Here is a 23,997-nt window from a genome sequence, read left to right as displayed (position 1 = left end):
AAAATGGGGAACTTCCTGTGCGAACCAGTACTTGAGCTGTGTGGTTGAGCTAAGTTGCTGCTTTGCTGCTGTTTCCCTAGGGAAGGCTTTTTGTGTAGCTCAGGGTTTAACAGTTGATGTTATAGGTACTTCCAGCTCTCCAAAGACCCGGTGGATCTGGGTTGTGTAGAAACTCTGATCTGGGCCTGAGTTTTTTCATCAAACTGCACCCCATGCAATTCTGCATTCCTGAGCAGTCTCCTCTAAGTGGTCCTGCACTGATGGGGGGGCAGATCTGCTGTCCTTGCCATGCCCCAGTGTTCTCCCGGTGGGCCCATCTCCCCCACCATCTGTGCTCCAAACACTTCCCATAGGACTGGCCTTGCGCTGGTCCCTTGCAATGACTCACTGGCCTCTGTATGGCTCCCTTTCTTCAGTTGTTCTGGCTCCTTGCTCCTGCGTGGGTCCACAGGAACCCTGTTAGTGGTCTTGCTGTCTGGGGGCTGCCAAGGCCCTCTTCTCCCCTGCCACCTCCAAGTAACTCCATCTGAAGGGCACAGCTGCAGCTTCTGCCGGCTCCTGCTCCATGTGCTCTGCAGTTCAAGCATTAAAGTGGTCCTGGTCCCAAATGCTCAGAGCAGTTTTTTCTTTCTCTTATCGTGGTTTCTCCTGCCTTCATGAACTCTGTAGGTCTCTCCTCCTCTTCCCCTGAGCTCCAGTGTCCCCAGCTTGGCTGATGTTACATTTTTATAGTTGTAAATTAGTTGATTTGTGGGAGAGAGTGACGCTGGGAACGGTCTATTCTGCCATCTTGACTACATTCTCTATGGTTGTCTTTTAGACTTAAAATTTGTCTTGAAGTGGGTTTTGGCTTTGAACAATACAAATACGTTTTTGTGAGGCTTCTGTAAAAAATGAGGCCATTGCTAAAAAAGTAAAGAGAACGTTGGAGCAAGCTCACCCTGAGTAGTATAGGAGTGCTGTACACAATGGAAGGCAGTTTAGTGTGTTTGTGGTACTTCCAAAGAGGTCATCAGAGTTTGTTCATTTTGATAGGTTTGTACCTAGTAGTTAGTATTCCCTAGGCTTGTAAGCGTAAATGAAGCCTGTATTAATCTCATTGAGCTGCCATAACAGTGTACTGTAGACTTGGTGGCTTAAGCTACAGAAATTTATTTTCGCACAGTTCTGGATGCTGGAAGTCTGGGGTTTGATTTATTTAAAGCGGACAGATTTGCTTTCTGATGAGGACTCCTCCTGGCTTGCAGATAGCCAGCTGCCTCCTCACTTTGTCCTCACATGGCCTTTCCTCTGTGCATGCGCACTCCTGGTGTCTCTTTCTCTTCAGGACAACAGTCTTACTGGATTAGAGCCCACCTTTATGATCTCATTTATCCTTAATTACCTCCTTAAAGGCCCAGTCTCCAAAAGGTCACATTGGGAGTTAGGGCTTCAATGTATGAATTTGTGGTGGGGAAGAGAGACAATTTAGTGCATAACAAAGCCCAAGTCTATTATCATAATTATGTTAATTTCAGAACAGAAGAGCCTATCCATGGATGGGCTAGCACATTCTCAAAAAAACAAGCACCAAAAAGTGACTTGTTTTCTTCCCGTTAGTGTGAAGCTTTTTTCAAATTGCCAAGAATGGTATTAAAATAATGTGTCCATCTAATCAAGTGTAGAGTGGCATGGTAACATTCTGATAAATCATACGTGGTTGTCTTGTGACATCTAGAATAGTTTTCTATTAATAGGAAATAAACTTGTCAGTAGAATTGCGGGATCTCTCTTTTTGACTTAGCTTCATTTGGAAAGTGTCAAAGAAAAGCACTTAAATGCAGTGCATATGACTCATGAGTTCACACTTATTGGAATCTGAATGAGACATGCATGGCAGGGCTCTTGCTGCTGGAAAAATGAGTGCAGCTGCTGAAGGGAGAATTCCTGTATCTTTTTCTAAATCACATCTGACTGTCTGAGTAGATTAGAAGAGTTACATCAGAAAGACTGAAACTTTACTAAAATTTGAATTTGCTTTTGTTCTCTTATTCTAAATCATTCTTTAAGGTTTTTTTAAGTTTGGGGGAAAAAATACTTACGTTTGGCTGGTACTTGGTGAAGCATTATGCCTTGGAAATATCGCTACTCTTGTGGCTTGGAAGAAGATAATTGAAAAATTGCTTATGTTAGAATGATATCATCTGCGTAATCACTAACTTGTCTCCTAATATTTTGAAGATGAATGACTTGTCAATTTACCCTTGGATTTGGGGCTTTCCATCACCATATAAACAGAAATGATGGTTGTCAGGCTTTCTGTTAGCTTTTCATCATTTTGATAGCATCTTTCACTAACAGTAATTGCTACTGTGTATTTGTACATATTATAATTGCTACCGTACGTTACCTACTACATGTGAGGTACTGTTCTGAGTTTTTGTTTGTCTTTTGTTTTTATATCGCTTTTATTTTTGAGACTTGAAATCTCATCTGAACTCCAGGCTTATACATCTAACTATCTACTTAATATTTTCATTTGGATGACTAAGAGCCACCTCAGACGTAATATCCAAAGCAAACTTCTTTTCCCCTCACGCCCACAAGCTGCTTTTCCCTCCAGTCTTTCCCTATGTCAGTAAATGTTACTTTGGTAACTCATTCTCTCTCATACCCCGCACGTGGTCCATCAACAAATCTTGTCAGCTTTTCCTTGGACAAACTATTCAGGTTCAGATTTCCTTTCCCCAACTCCATAGCTGCTACCCTGGTTTCGAGCTGCTGTCATCGCCATTGCAGTAGCTTCTTGATTGGTCTCTTTGCTTCTTTTTGTTCCATTCTTTTTTTTTTCTTCCATACCACAGCCAGAGCGATCCTTATAAAATGTATATCAGATCATGTTTTTTCTCTACTGCAAATCCTGTAATACTTGCTCATCCTATAATACTTGCCCTAGGCCTCACAGTGACTCAGGAGGCCCTGCATGAACTGACCTTTGTACCTCTGATCTTTTTACCAGCTACTTTGCTTGCTACCTCTGCTCCAACCACACTGCTTTCTTTGCTGTTCTGAAGAGGGACAGCAAGCCAACCCCCACTTCAGGGGCCTTTGTACTTTCATATCCCTCTAGGTGGAGTGCTTTTCCCCCAAGGCGTGCCCAGGGCTGACTGACCTTACCCACCGTGTTCCTGCTCACCCCCTGCTTCCCCAGTTTTATGTAGTCGCTGCGCTTATGACCACCTGTTATATCACGTTTACTGTTCATTGTCTGTTTCACACTAGAATGTGGGCTCCATGAGAGCCCTGTACTACTTTGATTTTTTTCACTGCTGCATTTCTAGTACCTCAGACTGTTCCCTACACATAGCAGCACTTCATACGTATTTGAATGAAGGAAAAAATGAATTTGTAGAGTTTTCCTAATATTCTGTCAAGTTAAAAATGTTTTCTTCCAGATGGTCATTTATGTTTTGATTTTATTTTTTTCCATACAGTGATACATTTATAACTTTATAGCTTCGGAGTTGCCTGTTTTGGTTAAGATATTTCTGCATATTTCCTGAGGTTATATGTCTTGTCCTAAATTCTCTTCTAAATATTTTTTAAATCTTTATTTCTTCTGGAATTATTTTTTTATATAGAGTAAAATAGGGCCCATGTTTTTCTTCCAAATGAAGAGCTAGTTCTGACAGAACTATCTTATTAAATAAAGTTTCCTTTATACAGTGATTTAGAAGGTCACTTTTGATATATCTTAATTTTCCTTATATGTCAGGATCTATCCTGGGTGTTATCTTTTGTAGCACTCATGTGTTTTGTTTGTCACTGTGGCTGTTCTAGCCATGTTTTACCTGCTGGCTTTGCAGTCCGTGTGAGTATCTGGAAAGTCAAGTCTCCCTTCACTCTACTGCTTTTCATCATTTTCTTGGACTTTCTCAGGGACTTACTCTTCTGTATAAACTCTATATTGGTTTATCTAGCTTAAGAAATTCTTCTTATAAACCATTTGTATGCTTATGGGAAGTGTGCTAAATATGTGTATTAATTTTAGGGAGATTTCAGTTCTCATGTTGTCTATTTTAAGAAGATAATCTAAGAAGTTAATGTTTGTAGCGAACCTCTCTGTATACTATTTATAACACTGGCAAATTGGAAGTAGCCCAAGGATCCAATAATAGAGAAAAGTTTAAGTAAATTTAAGCCTTCTTCATAACCATTTATTCACTCTGTAATTCAGACAGTATTTGAGTCTACTGTGTGCCAAGCACAGTGCTTGTCGCTAAGGTTTAAATGATTATCAAAATATACGATCTCTGCCTTTACAGAGTTTCATGGCATAGTAGAAGAAACAGCCAGGAATCAAGTAATTGCGAGTAAATGTAAAATTGTAACTGTAACCAGTACATGTGTTCCAGTAGCTATAGTAGCAAAGTTTAACATAGAAGGCTTTTTAAGCATGTGATGTTTGAGCTGATATCCAAAGGAAAAGTAGGAGAAAGAGACTTTTCAGTAAAGATTAATGGCATATACAAAGTCTCTATGGTAGAGGATGCATGGGTCATTCAGTGAGACTGGCATACAGAGAGCTGGGTGCAAGATTAAGCTGGAGAGGCTGTCAGGGGCCTACCAGGCAGGACCTTGTAGACAATACTAACAATTCTGGAACTTTATACTGAGAGTAATGGGGTTTCATTGAAAAGTTTTAAGAGATGTTCTTCTTTGGAGAGGCTGTAGGTGCGGTGGTTAGAGCCTCAAAAGTTATGAGACAGAGGGTGGGAGAGTAAGTTATGGTAAGATTGTCTCTTAAAAAGATCACTCTGGCTTTGTTGTAGAGAGTGGTCTGAAGTGGAAGGTTAGAAGAATTGGTTTTGGACTAGAGAGGCAGCCGTGAGGTTGAACAGAATTGGACGGATTGAAGGGATAGTTTTAGAGAGAAAATCAATGAGACTTGTTGAGGCAGGATATGGGGATAAATGAGAGGAGGGTTTAAAAGATGATTTCTAGGCTTCTGGCTTGCTTAATTGGATACTAAACACTACAAAGGAATCTGATTTGGGAGTATTGATTACAACTCTAGTGTAGTACATACTGAATTTGTGATTCTGTTGATATATCTAGGTAAAGATGTCAAGAGTTTTAGAAGTATATTTATAAAATGATAAAGACAATGTGGAGAAAGACCTGCATTACAAAATTAAATTTAAAATCTATGAAAATCTACAGCTTTATTGTCCAGTGTGGTAACACTAGATACATGTGGCTGTTGAGCACTTGAAATGTGGCTAGTCCAAATTTAGATATGCTGAAAGTGTAAAATATACCTCAAATTTTGAAGAGTTAGTACCAAAAAAGGGAAAATCTTATTATTAGTTTTCTATATTGATTACTACATTTTCTATATTGTTTACATGTTGAAATGATAGTATTTTAGGCATATTGGGTTAAAGAAATAAATTGTTAAAATTAATTTTACCCATCTCTTTTTACTTTTTTAATGGTGGCCACCAGAAAAATTAAAATTGTAAATGTGATTTGCACAATATTCCTGTTGGACAGCACTGTTCTAGAGTGTCAGTTCTGCTAGGTAAGAAGACATGCATAGAAAGAGGCTTGTAGAAATACATCAGATTGTCACCTATATGGGAATGGGTTTTGTTTACTTGTGTTCCATCTTTCTTCATCTTTCAAATTTCATGTAAATTATTTTTAGACATTAAAAGCTTCCAGTTTCAGAAGGTTAAGACAATTTGATCTTTCACTTTCATATTTTCATACTCTATAAAACTTTAGCTTTCCCAATGGCTGTAAATACTTTAATGAGGTCATCAAAGGAGTTTAATTCATCCTAAACAACCACTTTCAAGCATGGTTTCTGTCACCACCTGAAACGTGTTCATCATCAGATTTTTATGCTGTATCATTATCTTTAAGGTGCTGAAAATAGTTCTGATACAGAAAGTGCTCCTTCTCCTTCACCAGTTGAAGCTGTCAAGCCTGGCGAAGACATCACTGAAAATGCTCCTTCTCGAGGAAATACTGAACCTGTGGCTGAGCTCGAGTCTGCCACTGAAACAGCCCCCAGTGCATCTCCCTCCTCAGCAGTTCCAAATACAAAACCAGCTGAAAATGAAAATGTGGAGACCCAGGCGCATGACAGCGTCAGTGTGGAGACAGCAGAGTCAATGGACATAGACCACCAGGAGTGCAGTGCCGGAGGGGCTTCTGTTCTTGATCCCCAAGCCACTACCAAAGCAGACTCTGTGGATGTTGAAGTGAGGCTGCCAGAAAACAGCGCTTCCAAAGTTGAAGATGATACCAAAGAGGGAGACTTGGAGAGAGCCAGCGAGAAGACAGAGCCTAGAGATGATGATTTGGTAGTGGCTCAGCAGATAGATGTTCAGAGGCCTGAGCCCCAGTCAGACAATGACTCCAGTGCCACATGCAGTGCTGATGAAGATGTGGACGGAGAGCCAGAGAGGCAGAGGTGAGACTCGTTCCTCAAGTATTATCCCATTCTCACTCTGCTGAGTACTGACTGAATCACAGGATGGCACTGGCTGCAGAGATGACTCCTAAATAACTATTGACAGGTTACAGGTAGTCTATGATTTTACTATTAGGCCATGATGCTGTTCGTCTGTTTAAATAACTAAGGACAATTATGTGATCTATTTTTTTTTTTTAATGAACAGATTATATATTTCTTCTACATCTGTCTTGTTACATGTGTTCTATATGATAGCAAAAAACAGATTTCAACTAACAAAGTCATGAATAAAACCACAGATGACTATTGTGCCTGAGTATGGCAGCAGTGGGATGTGGTTATGAAGGTGGAGGTGAGAGGCATCGGCTCCAGCTGTGCTTTTCTCTAAAACTATATGGCCTCCAAGCAAGGCCTGCCTGTCCCTGTGTACTAAATGTAAGAAAATGCCAAGAGGAGAAACATGTTAAGTGTTCTGAAAATATTTTAGGAAGCCTAATTTAAATATAAGTTAATGGTAATTATAATGACCACTTTTTTATATCAGTTAAAATTTAATTTTTTATATTTGTAATTTAAAATATCAGGTATAATACAAATTAATGTACAAGTACTTTCAGTCATTAAAGGTAAATTAATACAAAAGTGCATTGTATCTTTATGGCTTTTATAAAAATTACAGTAAAACAATATATACTTTATAGGAATAGACACTACTTTATATTTAATTTCCTGGTAAAGGAATGGAATCACCTGGAATCATAGTAGAATGTTGGATTGGGGTAAATTCTAGAAGTGAAGTAGACTAAAATATTATTTAATCAGAAACCCAGTCAAACCCTGCATTTCTTTTTAATAAGACAGAGACAAGTAAGCCATTACTCAACAGACAGCCAGATTCCGTTCAAAGTTCCAGCTTTCATAGTGTGTCCTGGCGTCACTGTAGTTTCAGTTCATATCTAGTATATCTTATATTCTCTAGGATGAGGTTTGATACTAGAATAATAATATTGAGCATTACAGCGGTGAATTCTTAAAAGAGATTTTCATATAGTAGATGCTAGAATTTTTATCAGTAAGAATTGACATAAAATAGGGGTTCTGCTTAACCATTGGTTTAACAGAAAATTCAGCCATCTAGATCACTCTTTTTTCTTCATCTGACAGCATCTAGATTTTATTTTAATGGTCTCAGTCTTTAACTGGAGTAAACGTAAGTGGATTCAAGCTGTGTAGTCCCTTTTTAAGCATTCTTTTAAGTTGTAACCTCTCATCTGAAATAAGGATTATATTTGTTTTGCACTGTTGGTTTTGTTAACTATACTTATACTTGAAGGAAAAATTAGGATGGCAGTAATCTTAAAAGATGGGCATCCAACAAAGAGATGAACATGATAATAGTCTTGAAATTTAGAATTCCTTTTAAAACTATGGTTGTTTCTGAATGACAGCCTAAAAGTCTATATTGCTTCCAAACTATCAAAATAACACTTTCAATTTTCTACATCTTTAATATTATCTTAGTTCTTTATGTACTATGTAGATTGTTTTCTTTTATACATTCTAATTTTCTTACCAATTTATACATTTAAAAATGTTCATCGTCACCCAATGAATGTGACAACATTGGGAAGTAATGACCAAGCCCACAAGGCATAACACTCCGTATGTAATTACCCCAAGTTCATATATTGAGTGTCCTGTCCTCGCATGTAGGTATTGAATGAAATGAGTGAAGCAGGTGGAGTATAAGATGGCAGGACTGTGGTGAGCAGAGGATCACCTGCCTGTGTGAGCTGCTCCATGCCAAGCACATTGTTGCTATGTGGCAGTGTCAGGTCTTTCCATTTTTCATAAGAAGCCAGTGGTCTGGAATTTTGGGTGAAATTCTCTATTTTAAAGTGGTGGTGGCTTATGCAGATGTTTTAAAAAATACTCTGTGATTTGAGCAAAACATCCTGTAATGGGTAACTGGTTTTTAGTGGTAAACCACGACCTAACATTTTTTAATGGTCTTTGTTCAGACTGTTTTGTTGGTTCAATGTAGATGATTAAATTCAGAAAAATTTCAACTTGTAAGTCAATATTAGATTTCTTTATCTGGAAAATTAGCATCATGGATTCCTTTTTTCAAATATAACATCTAATGTGATGTATATGTGTGTCCATATGTGCCTGTGTATGTACATATTAACTTAGAAGGAATTACGGTGATTATATGTTTGAAGTCTTAAAAAGAAGTATTTTCTCTCTCTCTCTCTCTCTTTTTTTTTTTATTGCCAATTGCAGAATGTTTCCTATGGAATCAAAGCCTTCATTACTAAACCCCACTGGATCTATACTAGTCTCATCCCCAATTAAACCAAATCCATTGGACCTGCCACAACTTCAGCATCGAGCTGCTGTTATCCCACCAATGGTAAGTTTTCAATGTGCGTAAGAGAAGTAAAATTGAAAACAAAGACCTTTATAAACATATTTCTTCTCTTCTTTAAGGGTCTTGATTTTTAAAAAAATTGTGGTAAAAAACATGACATGAAATTAATCATCTTAACCAATTTTGAATGTACAGTTCAATAGTGTTAAGTATATTCACATTGTTGGGAAACAGATCCCCAGAACTAAATCTGAAACTCTAAACCAATTAGACAACAACTCCCCTTATCCCCCTCCTAGCCACTGGTAACCACCATTCTACTTTATCTTTCTATGAATTTGACTACTTTAGATACCAATGAACCATTTATACCACAACACTTATGATACCAAATGTGTGGTTTTCTTCCTCACACAAACCCAATTCTCTAATTTACTGACATCAACTGGGCATCCTATAATTCAATTCAATTATAGCACTAACTACCCTGAGATTGTCAAACACCACAGGTGTAAGGTCTCAGTCCCACAAGATTCCCCTCATTTCAGATGCCAGTTGTGCAAGTATTAGGTCCCCAGGTTACCCAAGTTTACCCATACTTCTGTCTGATTAGGTTACAAATCCGGGGTTCCCTCAACCCTCCCTGTCAGGTTCGATAATTTGCTAGAATGGCTCACAGAACTTAGGAAAGTGCTTTATCTAATATTACTGGTTTATTATAAAGGATACAGCTCAGAGGCAGCCAGATGGAGGAAATACATAGGGCAGGGTATGTGGGGAGGGATGCAGAGCTTCCACACACTTTCTGGATGTTCCACCCTCCCAGCACCTTCACGTGTGACCAACCTGGAAGCTCTCCATACCCTGTCATTTAGGTGTTTTTATGGAGGTTTCATTACATAGGCATGATTGATTAAGTCCTTGGTCATTGGTGATGAGTGTGTAACTTCTAGCCATCTAATTGTTCCTTGGTCTTTTGGTCATCCAGTCTCCATTCTGAGGCTGTCTAGTGCCCCCAGCCACCAATCAAGTGATTAATGTACAAAAGGCAGTTTTATCACTTTGGAGACTGCAAGGATTTTAGGAGCTGTGTGCCAGGAACCAGGACAGAAGCCAAATATTTAATTTTTGTTATATCACAGTACATCATATGAATGGAATCAAACAATATTTGTCCTTTTGTGACCAGCTTATTTCACTTAACATAATGTCCTCAGGGCTCATCCATGTTGGAGAGAGAGAGAGAGAGAGGAGACATATACACATACACACGTTTAACCATTTATCTATCAGTGGACATTTGGATTGCTTCCACCTCTTGGCTATTGTGAATAGTGCTGCTATGATTAGTACTTGATTTTAGTACCTTGTTTTTTCTTATGTCCTCCTGTGTTGGGCTTGGGTCAGGGAGTGCTGTGGCATGTGGAAGAGAAGAGTAGGAAGATGCTGAATCTGACTTTGTGGAAGAACTCTTACATAACCAAAGTTTATATCCTTAAGTGCCTTGCTTTTTCAAATGGATCCCTTCTTTTGATGATTGATTGAAATTGTCATTTCCAATTAAAAAAAAAAAGAAATATAATGCTCTACTCATAACTGTGAGTGAGTCCTATTTTTCTTTGTAACTATAGCAACAAGAAGCTATAAAACAGTAGTAAAATAAATATATAACTATGTTTTGAATATTTAGAATGAAATATAGAGATTATGACTAACTTTACTATACAATTCCATTTCTAGTTTATTTATATTTTAACCTTAATAATCTCTACAAATTCCAAATCATTTCATTTAAATTTTACCTTCCTAATCTGAACAAATTTGACTCACTTTTGATACTGAATTCCAATCTTGGGTATTGTGCTTTTCCTGAATTATGTAAATAAGTAAATAATAAAACTCTTGCTTTATTTCAGATTTTTATTCATTTAAATACTTAGTGATTCATTTAAAGTTTTGCTTTATTAAAATATTTGTTTCCTGTCTTACATGATAATTGGTAAAAGTTAAGCATGTGCTATGACAGACTCACAAAAAATCATTAAATATTTCTTCATTCTTATTTAAATTGACACTTCCTCAGTACCTAGTTTAAGACAGCATTCTTAATGCTGTAGGAAATATATATTACAATCTCTGACATCAAAAAACATAGAGACTGGTCTAGACAATAAAGCATAGAGAATTAAAAATTAATTAAAATGTGATGCTCTTTTGGGTTAAAAAAATAATATGGGTGTTTCAGATGGGAGGGAGCTTCTTCCTAATTAGAAACTTAAAGAAGATTCCACATAGGAAATAATGTTTTGGTTGGACCAAAACAGTTCATTTTGGTTTCACAGCAAAAGAGGAGGGAAAGCCGTGTTTATGTGGAAGGCAAAGCACAAAGGTGAGTGAGAAACTCATCTGTGTGTTTTGGGATCAGTGAAAAATCCTAGTTATGGTAGGAAACTATGGAAATCTTTAGATAACAGGTCCTAAAAAGATCACATCTCTAGGGCTTCTTAGGACTGCTTGTTATTTATTTAGTATTGAACAAAACTGCTTGGCTTCTTTCCTACACGAAGTGGTAGAGACAGAAAAATAAACAAGAAAACAAACGGAATTGCAAAATTGTGCAGGTGTGCACTGTGAAAGAAATGAATGACTGCCATGAGAAGGAAACTGGAGAGGGGGTGCTGATATGTTATTGGATGGCTAGAGGTGGCCTGTCTGAAGAAGGGGCTAGTCCATTTCTGTCCTGAAGATGACTGCCTGGTTTATGGTTCTAAAGCAGCTGAGGAGAGCAGTGAAGGAAAGAAGCATCAAGTTTAGAAAATGGTTCTCTTTTGAATATGCATTCTGAACTGATTTGAGATATCCAAGTGCACTTGTTAGGTAGGTAGTTTTATAAATGAATGTGGAACTTGGAGAAAATTCTTAGAATTAGAAAATATGAGTCATTAACATATGGATGACATTTAAATCCACAGGAATGGTTGTGATTGCCTGGTGAGAGACAGAGACTTAGGGACTCGGGCCAAGCCATAGGGACTTGGCCATCATAAGTTAGAATCACACAGATGTATTTTTTTTTTTTTTAATTTTATTTTGTCGATATACATACACAGATGTATTTTAATTTCTAATTTTGATTTCTCTTATTGTAACTTGTGATTTATAGTGTTTTCAGTTCTGAAAGTAATTGTCTAGCATTTTAAGCATTATTCTTAAAGATTGTTTTGATTAAAAAAGGGTAAAATCAATTCAACCATTAATATGACAGAAGTAAGCATTACTTGTAATAGATGGTAACTATTATTACATTGGTCACTGGCATATTTAGGTTTTTTTTTCTTCTTGTAGGTTTCCTGCACCCCATGTAATATACCAATTGGAACTCCAGTGAGTGGCTATGCTCTCTACCAGCGACACATTAAAGCAATGCATGAGTCCGCACTCCTGGAGGAGCAGCGGCAGAGGCAGGAACAGATAGAGGTGGAATGTAGAAGCTCTACAAGTCCATGTGGCACTTCCAAGAGCCCAAACAGAGAGTGGGAAGGTAGGTAGATGAAGCTGTCACAACAAAGAAATTTGCTGAAGGGACACAAAGGTAAATCCATAAGTAGTGTCCGCTGTGCTTAAAGTTATAAAAAAGCATAGCAATTGATTTATTACATTTGTCCCTAACAAATACAATTCCTTAAATTGACCTCAGTTAAACTATTAAGAAATGTTCATATTATTGACTACTAAAGAAGGGCAAACATTTTTATTTTTTTTTTAAAAATTTTATTTTGTCGATATACATTGTGGCTGATTATTGTTGCCCATCACCAAAACCTCCCTCCCTCCTCCCTCCCCCCTCCCCCCCCCAATGTCCCCTCTGTTTGCTTGTCGTATCAACTTCAAGTAATTGTGGTTGTTATATCTTCTCCCCCCCCCCCCGGTTTTTTTTTTTTTTGGTGTGTGTGTGTGAATTTATATATTAATTTTTAGCTCCCACCAATAAGTGAGAACATGTGGTATTTCTCTTTCTGTGCCTGACTCGTTTCACTTAATATAATTCTCTCAAGGTCCATCCATGTTGTTGCAAATGGCAGTACTTCATTCGTTTTTATAGCTGAGTAGTATTCCATTGTGTAGATGTACCACATTTTCCGTATCCACTCATCTGATGATGGACATTTGGGCTGGTTCCAACTCTTGGCTATTGTAAAGAGTGCTGCGATAAACATTGGGGAACAGGTATACCTTTGACTTGATGATTACCATTCCTCTGGGTATATTCCCAGCAGTGGGATAGCTGGGTCGTATGGTAGATCTATCTGCAATTGTTTGAGGAACCTCCATACCATTTTCCATAGAGGCTGCACCATTTTGCAGTCCCACCAACAATGTATGAGAGTTCCTTTTTCTCCGCAACCTTGCTAGCATTTATTGTTCAGAGTCTTTAGGATTTTAGCCATCCTAACTGGGGTTAGAGGGTATCTCAGTGTGGTTTTGATTTGCATTTCCCGAATGCTGAGTGATGTTGAGCATTTTTTCATATGTCTGTTGGCCATTTGTATATCTTCCTTAGAGAAATGAAGAATGGCAAACATTTTTAATAAAATTTTAGTTAATGTGAATTTTCTGATACTCATATTTATTGTGGAAGATTTTATAAAAGCCATGCTTTATGCTCCATCAGAATTTTCAGAGTAAGTGAGAATTGTTGTCCTGTCCTTGAAGCAGATCACCTATAACAGTACAGTATTCTAATCCTCTGATATGATGGGAGACAACTTTGTGTAGTAGATAGTACCAATCAGACCCTAGCTTAACCTTTACCCTGGCATTTGTGAGCTGTGGCCTTAGGCTAGTCACTTAACCTTTCATAGCCTTAGTTTTCTCATCTATAAAGTGAAAATAATACAGTCAGCCCTCCATATGCATGGGTTCTGCACCTGTTGTGGATTCAGTAAACTGCGGATTGAAAATATTCAGAAAAAAATCATGCCTGTATTGAATATGTACAGACTTTTTTTTCTTGTTGTTATTTCCTAAGCAATATAGTATAACAACTATTTAATAGTATTTACATTGTATTAGGTATTATAGGTAATCTAGAGATAAAGTATACAGGAGGACGTGTGTAGATTACATGCAAATACTGCACCATTTTATGTTGTGCAAATTTTGGTAACCAAGGGAGGTCCAAACCCCCACAGATACCAGGGGATGACTATATATATCTACTTTGCTATGGCTGTAAAGTTAAGAAAGAATGAGCATTTAGTATCATTATATAACACATGGCTCAGCATTATTTTATGTATAAATAGTATAATAGATACTGTGGAGATACCTCTTAACACTGTTAAGTCACTGTTAGTATTCCAAGTGATAGATTTGAGTTGGTGTATGTTGTTTAGTTGGTGTGTGATCCACTTTTACTTTTTTAAAAAGAAGAAAAGGGGGTGATTTCTAAATTTTAATAAACTCTTCCAACATGGTTAGAAGAATTGGCACATGTCTTCTGGTTGACAGTGAATTTATGGACTATTTATATGCTGTAAATATGTTTAGATTATAATAATACTAAAATCGTTTGTGAATGATTCAGAAGACTCTTTGTAGTACTTTATATAGATATGTAAGAGCTATTAGTTTTAGAATACTGTGCATTTCAAGGGCTTTTTAATATAAAATGGTAACTGTGGTATTTAAGTGATTCCATTAATATGACAGAAGTAAGCATTACTTGTAATAGATAGTAATTATTATTACATTGCTGATTCCTTGCCCCTGCCCAAATCACATCAATAGTGATTTATTAATTACATAACACACACAACCTCTTATGTTAGAGTTTTACGTATAAACTTGTTAGTGTTTTATTTTATTTTATTTTTTTTTTTTTGTGACCAGTAAGGGGATCATAAGTAACCCTTGGCTTGGTGTCGCCCGCACAGTGCTCAGCCAGTGAGCGCACCGGCCCTCCCTATATGGGATCTGAACCCGCAGCCTTGGTGCGGCGCTAAAATATGAACTACAGTGATAATACCCACAGAGGCATATTATAGGTACTAACTGAATATTTCTTGAGTGGAGGTAGAAGCATTGATAACTTTTAGGCTTTTACTATATTGCATCTAGAGATTCCTTAATCCCTAGTACTGTAATTGATGTAACATGTACTCAGTAATTGCATGTTGAAGGAATGAATTAAATGAATGACATAATGGGGATAACCTTTATCACGTTACGTTATAGGGTATTAATGGGCTTATAAGAGGTGTTTGTTTTTTGAACCTTTCAATTATGAGGAAATCTGTGGAGAATAATAAATTATAGAATAATTTAAAAGTCTGTTGATCTATTCCTTACATAAAAGATTTAGGATAGGGCCAGCCCAGTGGCGCACTCTGGAGAGTGCAGCGCTTGGGAGCGCAGCGGCGCTCCCGCCGCGGGTTCGGATCCTATATAGGAATGGCCGGTGCACTCACTGGCTGAGCGCCGGTCACGAAAAAGACAAAAAAAAAAAAAAAAAAGATTTAGGATAGATTTTGTGAGGAAGAATTAAAACTTAGAACAAAATGACATTCAAATGGTATCATTTGTTGAACTCATGCGAAAGCATAACATTATTCAGTTAGTCATATCTTGGTTATTCTAATATGGATATCACATACTTATTTTGCCACCTCAATGTCTTCTTGGTCTGCTTTATAGAATGACTTGTATTTGGGAGCATAACTGAACCAGTCTAGAGCCCCAAATTTTAAAACTTCAAAGTGAATTGCATTTCTCTGTGGTCAGTTACATTAATCCATGTGGTTTAGACCTCAGTGGTATCCTAATTTTTTAATCCTAATGCAGTGATTTTAAAACCAAATTATAATTATACTTTTTTTTTTTTTTTTTTTGGTTACTATTACCACTATACAGATGAGGATATACTTTAGGTTAATATGGCATAAAGAATTTTACAGTTTGGTTCAAGGTGACTCTTTACAAAGTGGGACAGTTGGTCACATTTCATCCAAAGGTTAAGTTCTGTTTTAGTCAGTCTACCTACTGTATTCATCCAGTAATTACTTTAATACATGCCTATACTCTCTTGAGTTTATAGCTGTCCTGTAGTTCAAGGTGTAGGATAATTTTCACGATAACATTTAAATGTTTACAGTTAAGTTGCTTGTGTGTAGCAACTTAACTACACACAAATGAATGTTTGCCACAAAGGTTTTAATTGCAGCCTCAGAGAACAGTTTATAAAATGTTAAAAATTGCAAGAATGTGGATTTATGTATAAAACATCACCTGAAGAAGGACCCATGTTTTTTAGTTTTCCTTTCATGGTCTTATTTACACAGTAACAGACAGTACGTCTTTGTCCCCCTATTTAGTTATATTCATCTTCTCTTAATGTGAATGATAGAAATGATTATTAAAAATTTGCCTCATTTAAGTTTCTTAAAGCTTTTCCCACCTGTAGAAAAACTTGAAAAAATCCTTAGGGAAGAATTTGTTCTTCAGTAACATTTACACCTTACTTTACTAATAACTATGAAGCCTTTTCCCACAATGAAGGAACTCAAAACGTATGCATGTAGATGTAGAGTTAGAATTAAACTTATAATGCAGATTTAACAAAATCTATCCAATCAAAATAAGAGTTATTGCTTCTGTGTAACAATCTAGTTTGTTGTATATTTATTTTGTTGTCTGTCTGTTTTGGTTTTCCAGCTGCAGGTGCATGGAGATTTAAAATAGCTATGTTTAGAACCATGTAAATTTTCTTTTTTTTTAAAACACTACTATGACCAGTGTATTTTTCTGCATAATTATAAACTTACTAGAAATGATAAAACAATCAAGCATTGCATTTGTAATACAATATCATGTTAATTCTCTAAGAAGGAAGAAGTGTTTGGTTTTTTTGTGTGTGAAGTTGGTTTGTTTCTTAAATCTGTGTACTCACTAGTAGGACACTTAATGATCTAATTTACTATATTAATATGTCAAAGAAGGAAAGAGTTCCATCATCTTGATTGATATTTCCAGAGACATCTGAAATTCAGCACCCTGTCATTCAGTGAGGCACTGTTGCACTGTGGTTTAGAGTTCAGGGTCTAGAATACTCTGCTTTTTAAAAATCTCTGGAAGTGTGACCTTGGTTGGGCAATTAGGTATGCTTGTTAGCCTCAGTTTTCTTATCTGTAAAATGTTGTTAATAATCTCATTGGTTATGAGGGCTAAATGAGATAGGTAACACACATACTTAGTACATGAATATTAGTTGATTTTACTATAATTGTTTCTTATTGTAAAAAAATATTTTAGTTAACAAAATAACTTTTTTATGCCTTGTGACAGTGAATCCATATTTGAAACCAATTACAAACCTTAACACTTAATAGTGAAATGCTAGAGACCTTCCCTTTGGGTAGGAACTACCACGATGCCCACTATTACTTAACATAATGTAATAAAGGAAAAAGAGATTTAAGTATTTGAAGGGAGAAGACTAATTATTATTTACAGAATAAGATTATCCACCTAGAAGCAACTGAAAAGTTAGTAGAACTAAAAGGGAAGTTCATCAAGTTTCTCAGAAAAAAAAAATTGTTACACAGAGATCTATATTGTTCCTATGTATCTGCAGTAATCAGTTTTGTATATATAAACCCATATAGATACAAGAGATGGTTTTCCTAGCAACAGAATGTTAAATACCTAGGAATAATTTTTAGCAAGGAATGCACAGACTTATATGACAAAAACTAGGTTATAAAAACTCAGTTAGAAAACTCATTATTATGGGCTGAGCCCGTGGTGCACTCGGGAGAGTGGCGACGCTCCCGCCGCGGGTTCAGATCCTATATAGGAATGGCCGGTGCACTCACTGGCTGAGTACCGGTCACGAAAAAGACAAAAAAAAAAAAAAAAAAGAAAAGAAAGAAAACTCATTATTATAAAATGTCAAGTCTCCTGTATTTATTTATAAATTTAATGCAGGTCCACTGAAAATTCCAGTGATACTTTGTTTTGGGAGGAAATACTGAAAATGATTTTAAGTTTAGATTTACCTGTAAGGATAAATGGGAAGACTAAATAATGAAAAGAATAATAAAATGAATGGGAATTTGTTCTGCCAGACACTAAAATGTCAAATCTCAAATCTAAGTAGTTAGGGTTACAGATGGTTTTTACTTTGTGTTTTAAGTTAAAAAAGGAAAGATGTGAAATCAAGGTGTCAGCCGGGCTAACAAAAAAAAGAAAAAATATTATATATATATATACATTTAAAGTCTTAGCATGACTGCATTTCTGGCATGCTCTTTAAATGTTTAAAGTTTTTGTTAATTCTTTATTTGGAGATTACTTACATGTTAAGTAGTTTCCATTAGTATTATTGCAATTATATTTATAGTTTTATAAGCTCGTGTAGGATTTTTTAATAAGCTTGATCTGCATCTTTTGAAAGCCTTCTTCCATTTCTTAATTAAATTTCTCTAAATATTAAGAAGTGAGCTTCAACAGGCTAATTATAAGAGTTAAAATCCTCAGAGAGCTGACCTCGAGTTGAGGCCAGACTTGATTCACAGAATAGCTTTTGTTTGCCTGTTGTGATTTTATTGCATGTGATTCTCCTTAAGAGGAAAGAGAAGTTCTGTGTCCTTTAAAAGGAAAAAATGTAATTGAGTTTTTGAGGATTTTATTAGGTCATAATGATGCTGCCATACATACAGGATTTAGATTTACAGAATTTCTTAACCTCTCTGTGGGTGGATTTTCCCCCCAGGAATTTTAGACCTTCATATTAGTATATAGATGGATCTGCCCCTGGATGGTGTGGGCTTGGTGCTTTCACACTTACTATTTTAATTTGGGGTTCTCCCCTTATTTTGATAACTTTAAACTTCATAGGAAAATCAGTCACCTATATGCCTTATACTGAGGTCAAACGTGCTCTAGAACAGGAAGCACAGATGCACAGTACCGCAGCAAGGTCAGCCTCACCTGACTTCTCCAAGAGAAGTCAGTAAAGCCGCTCCACAGCCTGATATGAGTGCAGCCCGTTATAGTGTCCTGCCAGGTAAATATTGCTCCTCTGTGCAGTGGCTGCTGGCCATCTACCCATAGATGTTCCACGTGAGTGGTTTAATCTTGTGAATGAACTGCTCTTCCAGGACATGTCCTTGCTGTTCCAAGGTGACATTCTTGTTTCTCTGCATTCCATCATCAGTTGCATTCAGTTGAGGTCACTGGGCCACTGGGAAATTTGTGTTCACACATTTATACTGTAACATTGACTGGATTTTCTTTTAAGAGTACACATACTTTGTAAAAATCTTAGGATTTTTTTTCCCCCAGAAGTTGATGTGGTCTGAATCAGTAAATGTTGCTCAAATTATGCAAGATGCAGAGGGGACATACAAATGGTTTTCAATCATGTCTGCATAATCCTACGAAGTATTGATATCAGCTATTCATAAGAAGCACCCTTTTTCTCACCTCCAGAGGTCTAAAGAGTGATGGAGAGAAAAAAGTACTGAAGATTGATGTTTGCCCGTACTTCTGTAATAAACATAAATAGTTTGAAATGAGCATCAGCTTGAAAGCTCTGGTTTGAAAGGGAGTAGAATGTTTCAGCCTCATACATATCATTTGTGACTTTAATATGTATACAGAGTTAAGTGAAAGAGAAATTTAAAATAGAAATGTTCATCTCTGGCTTCATCTTACATTTATAATCTGATTTTTGCTTTATAACTTTAGGGATGGCTGAAATAGGTGACATATTGCAAACTAGGAAACTTTTAAATCTTTTTTTTTTTTCCTTTTAAAAGTCCTCCAACCTGCTCCACATCAAGTGATAACTAATCTTCCTGAAGGGGTTCGGCTTCCAACAACTCGACCAACCAGGCCACCTCCTCCTCTCATCCCATCATCCAAAACCACAGTGGCTTCAGAAAAACCATCTTTTATAATGGGAGGCTCCATCTCACAGGTAAAATGGTTTCTCTTTACAGAAGATTTCCAGTCGAATATTGCTTTGGTAAAACTTTTCCCTCCTTCTCACACTGATTTGTCAGAATACTAATAAGTAATAATCTGGCCAAAAATGAAACTTCCAGAGACAATAACCAGAAAATGCAGCAGTCATTGTACTCCATACCAGACACAGAAACTTTGAGTGGACTGTGTACCCAGATTGAGTTTTCATGGCATATCACTTGGTTTAACTTACCAAAGGCACATATTGGCCCTGAAGTTTAGTGTGAATTAAAATGGAATATTTTCAAATATGAAGTAGAATATTTGTTGACTAGCTATTGTAAAGGCTCTAAATATTAAGTTGTAGATAGTTGGTGTTACAGGAAAGACCAGTTTAGTTTATTCTGACTTTGGTTACAGAGCTCTTTCTTCTGTATAGGCATACATTGGATAATTGCAGGTTTGGTTCTAGACCATAGTAATGAGATGAAGATTGCAATAAAGCAAGTAACATGAGTTTTTTGGATCCCCAAAACTCAGAAAACATAGAAGTTATATTTACACTATGCTGTAGTCTATTAAGTGTGCAATAGCATTATATCTTAAAAAACAATGTACATACCTTAACTAAAAACTACTTTATTGCTAAAAATTACTAACAATCATCTGAGCCTTTAGTGAGTTGTAGTATTTTTGCTGGTAGAGGAGTGTATTACCTCAGTGTTGATGGCTGCTGACTGATCAGGGTGGTCATTGCTGAAGGCTGGAGTGGCTTTGGCAGTTTTTTAAAATAGGACAGCAGTGAAGTTTGCCACATCGGTTCACTCTTCCTTTCATAAAAGATTTCTCTGTAGCATGCAATGCTGTTCGATAGCACTTTACGCACAGTAGAACTTCTTTCTGAATTGGAGTCAGTCCTTTCAAACCCTGCTGCCACTTTATCAGCTAAGTTTATGTAACATTCTAAATCCTTTGTTGTCATTTCAAAAATGTTCACAGCATCTTCACCAGAAATAGATTCCATCTTAAGAAACCACTTTCTTTGCTCATCTATAAGAAACAGCTCCTCTGCTTCTAATTCTAGTTCTTTGCTTTTTCCACCACATCTGCAGTTACTTCCTCCACTGAAGTCTTGAACCCCTCAAAGTCATCCATGAAGGTTGGAATCAACTTCTTCCAAACTGCTGTTAATGTTGATATTTTGACCTCTTCCCCATGAATCACAAATGTTCTTAAGGGCATCTAGAATGGTGTACCCTGTCCAGGAGTGTATTAGTCCGTTTTGTGTTGCTATAACAGAATACCTGAGACTGGGTAATTTATAAGGAAAAGAGGTTTATTTGGCTCACGATTCTGGGACAGCTGCATCTGGCGTAGGCCTTAGGCTGCTTCTACTCATGGTGGAAAATGGCAGCCAGCGGCGGTACAAGCAGATCACATGGCGAGAGGAAGCAAGAAAGAGGGGAGGTACCAGGGTATTATAAAACAACCAGCTCTTGTGGAAGTTAATAAAGTGAGAACTCACTCATTAATCCCCCCACCTAGGAAGAGCATTACTCCATTCATGAGGGATCCACCCCATGTCTCAGACTGCCAACTGGGGATCAAATTTCCATGTGAGTTCTGGGAGGACAATACATCCAAACTCCATCAAAGAGGTTTTCAATTTACTTTGCCCAGATTCATCAGAGGAATCACTGTCCATGGCAGCTGTAGCCTTATGAAATGTATTTCTTAAATAGTAAGAGTTGGAAGTTGAAATTACTCCTTGATTCATGGGCTGCAAAAATGGATGTTGTGTTAGCAGGCATGAAAACAACGTTAATCTCCTTGTACATCATCAGAGCTCTTGGGTGACTAGGTGCACTGTCAGTGAGCAGAAATATTCTGAAAGGAATCTTTTTCTGAGCAGTAGGTCTCAATAGTATTGTTGAATAGTTAATATATTCAGTAAACCATGCTGAAATAAACAGATGTGCTGTCATCCAGGCTTTGTTCCATTTACAGAGCACAGGCGGAGTAGATTTAACATCATTCTTGAGGACCATCGGATTTTCAGAATTTGTAAATGAGCATTGGCTTCAGCTTAAAGTCACCAGCTGCGTTAGCCCCTAACAAGAGAATCAGCCTGTCCTTTGAAGCTTTGAAGCCAGGCACTGATATCTCCCCTCTAGCTATATATTCTTCCAGTATAAGGCTGTTTCATCTGCATTGAAAATCTGTTGTTCAGGGTAGCCACTTTCATCAGTGATCGTAGCTATATCTTCTGGATCACTTGCTGCTTCACCTTGCAACTTGTATGTTTTGGATCTGGCCTCCTTCCTTAAACCTCATGAACCAACCTCTGCTAGCTGCAAACTTTTCTTCTGCAGCTTTCTCACCTCTTAGCTGTATTTGAAAAGAGTCAGGGCCTTGCTCTGGATTAGGCTTTCACCTAAGGAAATGTTGTGGCTGGTTCGATCTTCTAATCAGACCACTAACTAAAACTTTGTCTTGATACATCAGCATAAGGCTGTTTTCACTTTCTCATCATTTGTGTTCATTGGAGTAGCACTTTTAATTTCCTTCAAGAACTTTTCCTTTGTAGTCACAGCTTGGCTAACTGTTTAGCTTTCAGCGTATCTCAGCTTTTAACATGCCTTCTTTACTACACTTAATCATTCCTAACTTTTGATTTAAAGTGAGAGACGTAACTTTTCCTTTTTCTTTTTAATTGGTTATGAATATTCACTAGATACAAAGCTGATTGTCACCCTTTGTGCCCAAGATGTGAAGGCCAGATCCATACTGGCAGCATGTACCTTACCACAAATTGTGTTTGTACCCCATGTCCCCCACCCAATTACCCCCCACCTTCCTCCCCCTTTCCCCCCACTCCGCTTCGTATCCCTAGGTCTGCTCTCTCCCTCTGCAAGTCCAACGCACCACTGTGGTCTTTCTTTCCTTCCTTCTTTCTCTCTTAGCTCCCACTTATGAGTGAGTACGTACGTGTGGTATTTATCCCTCTGTGCTTTGCTTATTTCACTCAATGTAAGTTTCTCATCTTCCTTTCACTTGAATGGGTAGAGAGACCATTGGGTAGGATTATTAACTGACCTAGTTTCAATTTCATTGTGTGTCAGGGAATAGGGAGGCCCAAGGAGATGGGGAGAGATGGAGAACCAGCCAGTTGGTAGAACAGTCAGAACACACACAACATTTATCCGTCAAATTTTCTATCTTACGTGGGTGTGGTTTGTGGTATCCCAAAACGTCATAATCACTGATCACAGATCACCATAACAGATATAGTAATAATAAAGTTTGAAATATTGTGGGAATTACCAAAATGTGACACAGAGACACAGAGTGAGCACGTGCTGTTGGAAAAATGTCGATAGACTTGCTTCACTCAGGGTTGCCAGAAGCTTTCAATTTGCAAAAAAGATGCAGTATCTACAAAGGGCAAGAAAACAAGGTATGCCTGTACATTACTTTCTTTAAAAAATTAAGATATGTCTGATCTTAACAGTTCGGTCAGTTTCAACTAAGGTTTACAACAAGTGACCACACCCCATCATGTTATTAAATATTCTGTCACTTCAGAAAGTTTTCTCATGCTCCTTCCGAGGCAGTCTCCCCTCCCACTGCTTGAGGCAACCACTGTTGTTCTTTCTGTTGTTGTAGACCAGTCTGCCTCCCTGGAACTTCGTATGAATGGAATGGGGCAGTGTGCACTCTTTTGTGTCTGCCTTCTTTAAGTCAGCATGGTGGTTTTAGGGACTCACCCAGGTGTTTGTGTAATCAGCAGGTTTTCCCTTTTAATCTTTAAATATTACTCCACTGAATGAACATACCAGTTTGTTTACCCATTCTCCTGTTGATGAAAACCTGAGATATTTCTAGTTTTTGGCTGCTATGATTAAAGCTGCCATGAACATTCTTTTGTACTAGGTTCTTTGTAGACATATGTTTCCATTTCTTGCATAATTACCTGGAAGTGGAATTGCTGGGTATATGTACGTTTTGCTTAATAATATTCTAGAGAGGTGCTACAATTTTATATTGACACCAGCAACATATGAGACTTCTGATTGCTGTGTTTGTCAGTCTTTTAAATTCTAGTCATACTTAGTAGGTGTGTAATAATATTTCATTGTTGTTGTATTTTGCATTTCCCTGACAATAAATGATGTTGAGCACTTTTGTG

The 23,997-nt window shown here is 37.2% G+C and overlaps 1 protein-coding gene across 14 annotated transcripts in view; it reads left to right on the top strand.

Moving 5' to 3' along the window:
• The window catches only part of NCOR1 (nuclear receptor corepressor 1), a 148,219-nt gene that overhangs the window by 88,760 nt on the left and 35,462 nt on the right, over nt 1–23,997 (top strand). For 12 of the 14 annotated variants that reach the window (XM_063110376.1, XM_063110381.1, XM_063110375.1 and 9 more), the window contains 4 exons: nt 5,911–6,463; nt 8,753–8,882; nt 12,186–12,381; nt 19,661–19,821. In XM_063110376.1, coding sequence (XP_062966446.1) covers nt 5,911–6,463; nt 8,753–8,882; nt 12,186–12,381; nt 19,661–19,821 — 1,040 coding nt within the window. The remainder of the gene's footprint in view (nt 1–5,910; nt 6,464–8,752; nt 8,883–12,185; nt 12,382–19,660; nt 19,822–23,997) is intronic. The other 2 variants (XM_063110379.1, XM_063110378.1) reach the window with 1 other exon arrangement.

The sequence above is a fragment of the Cynocephalus volans genome, chromosome 10 (genome assembly GCF_027409185.1).
Source record: "Cynocephalus volans isolate mCynVol1 chromosome 10, mCynVol1.pri, whole genome shotgun sequence".
NCBI lineage: Eukaryota > Metazoa > Chordata > Mammalia > Dermoptera > Cynocephalidae > Cynocephalus > Cynocephalus volans.
Note: the sequence above shows the minus strand (reverse complement) of the source record. Positions and strands in the feature narration are given on the sequence as shown.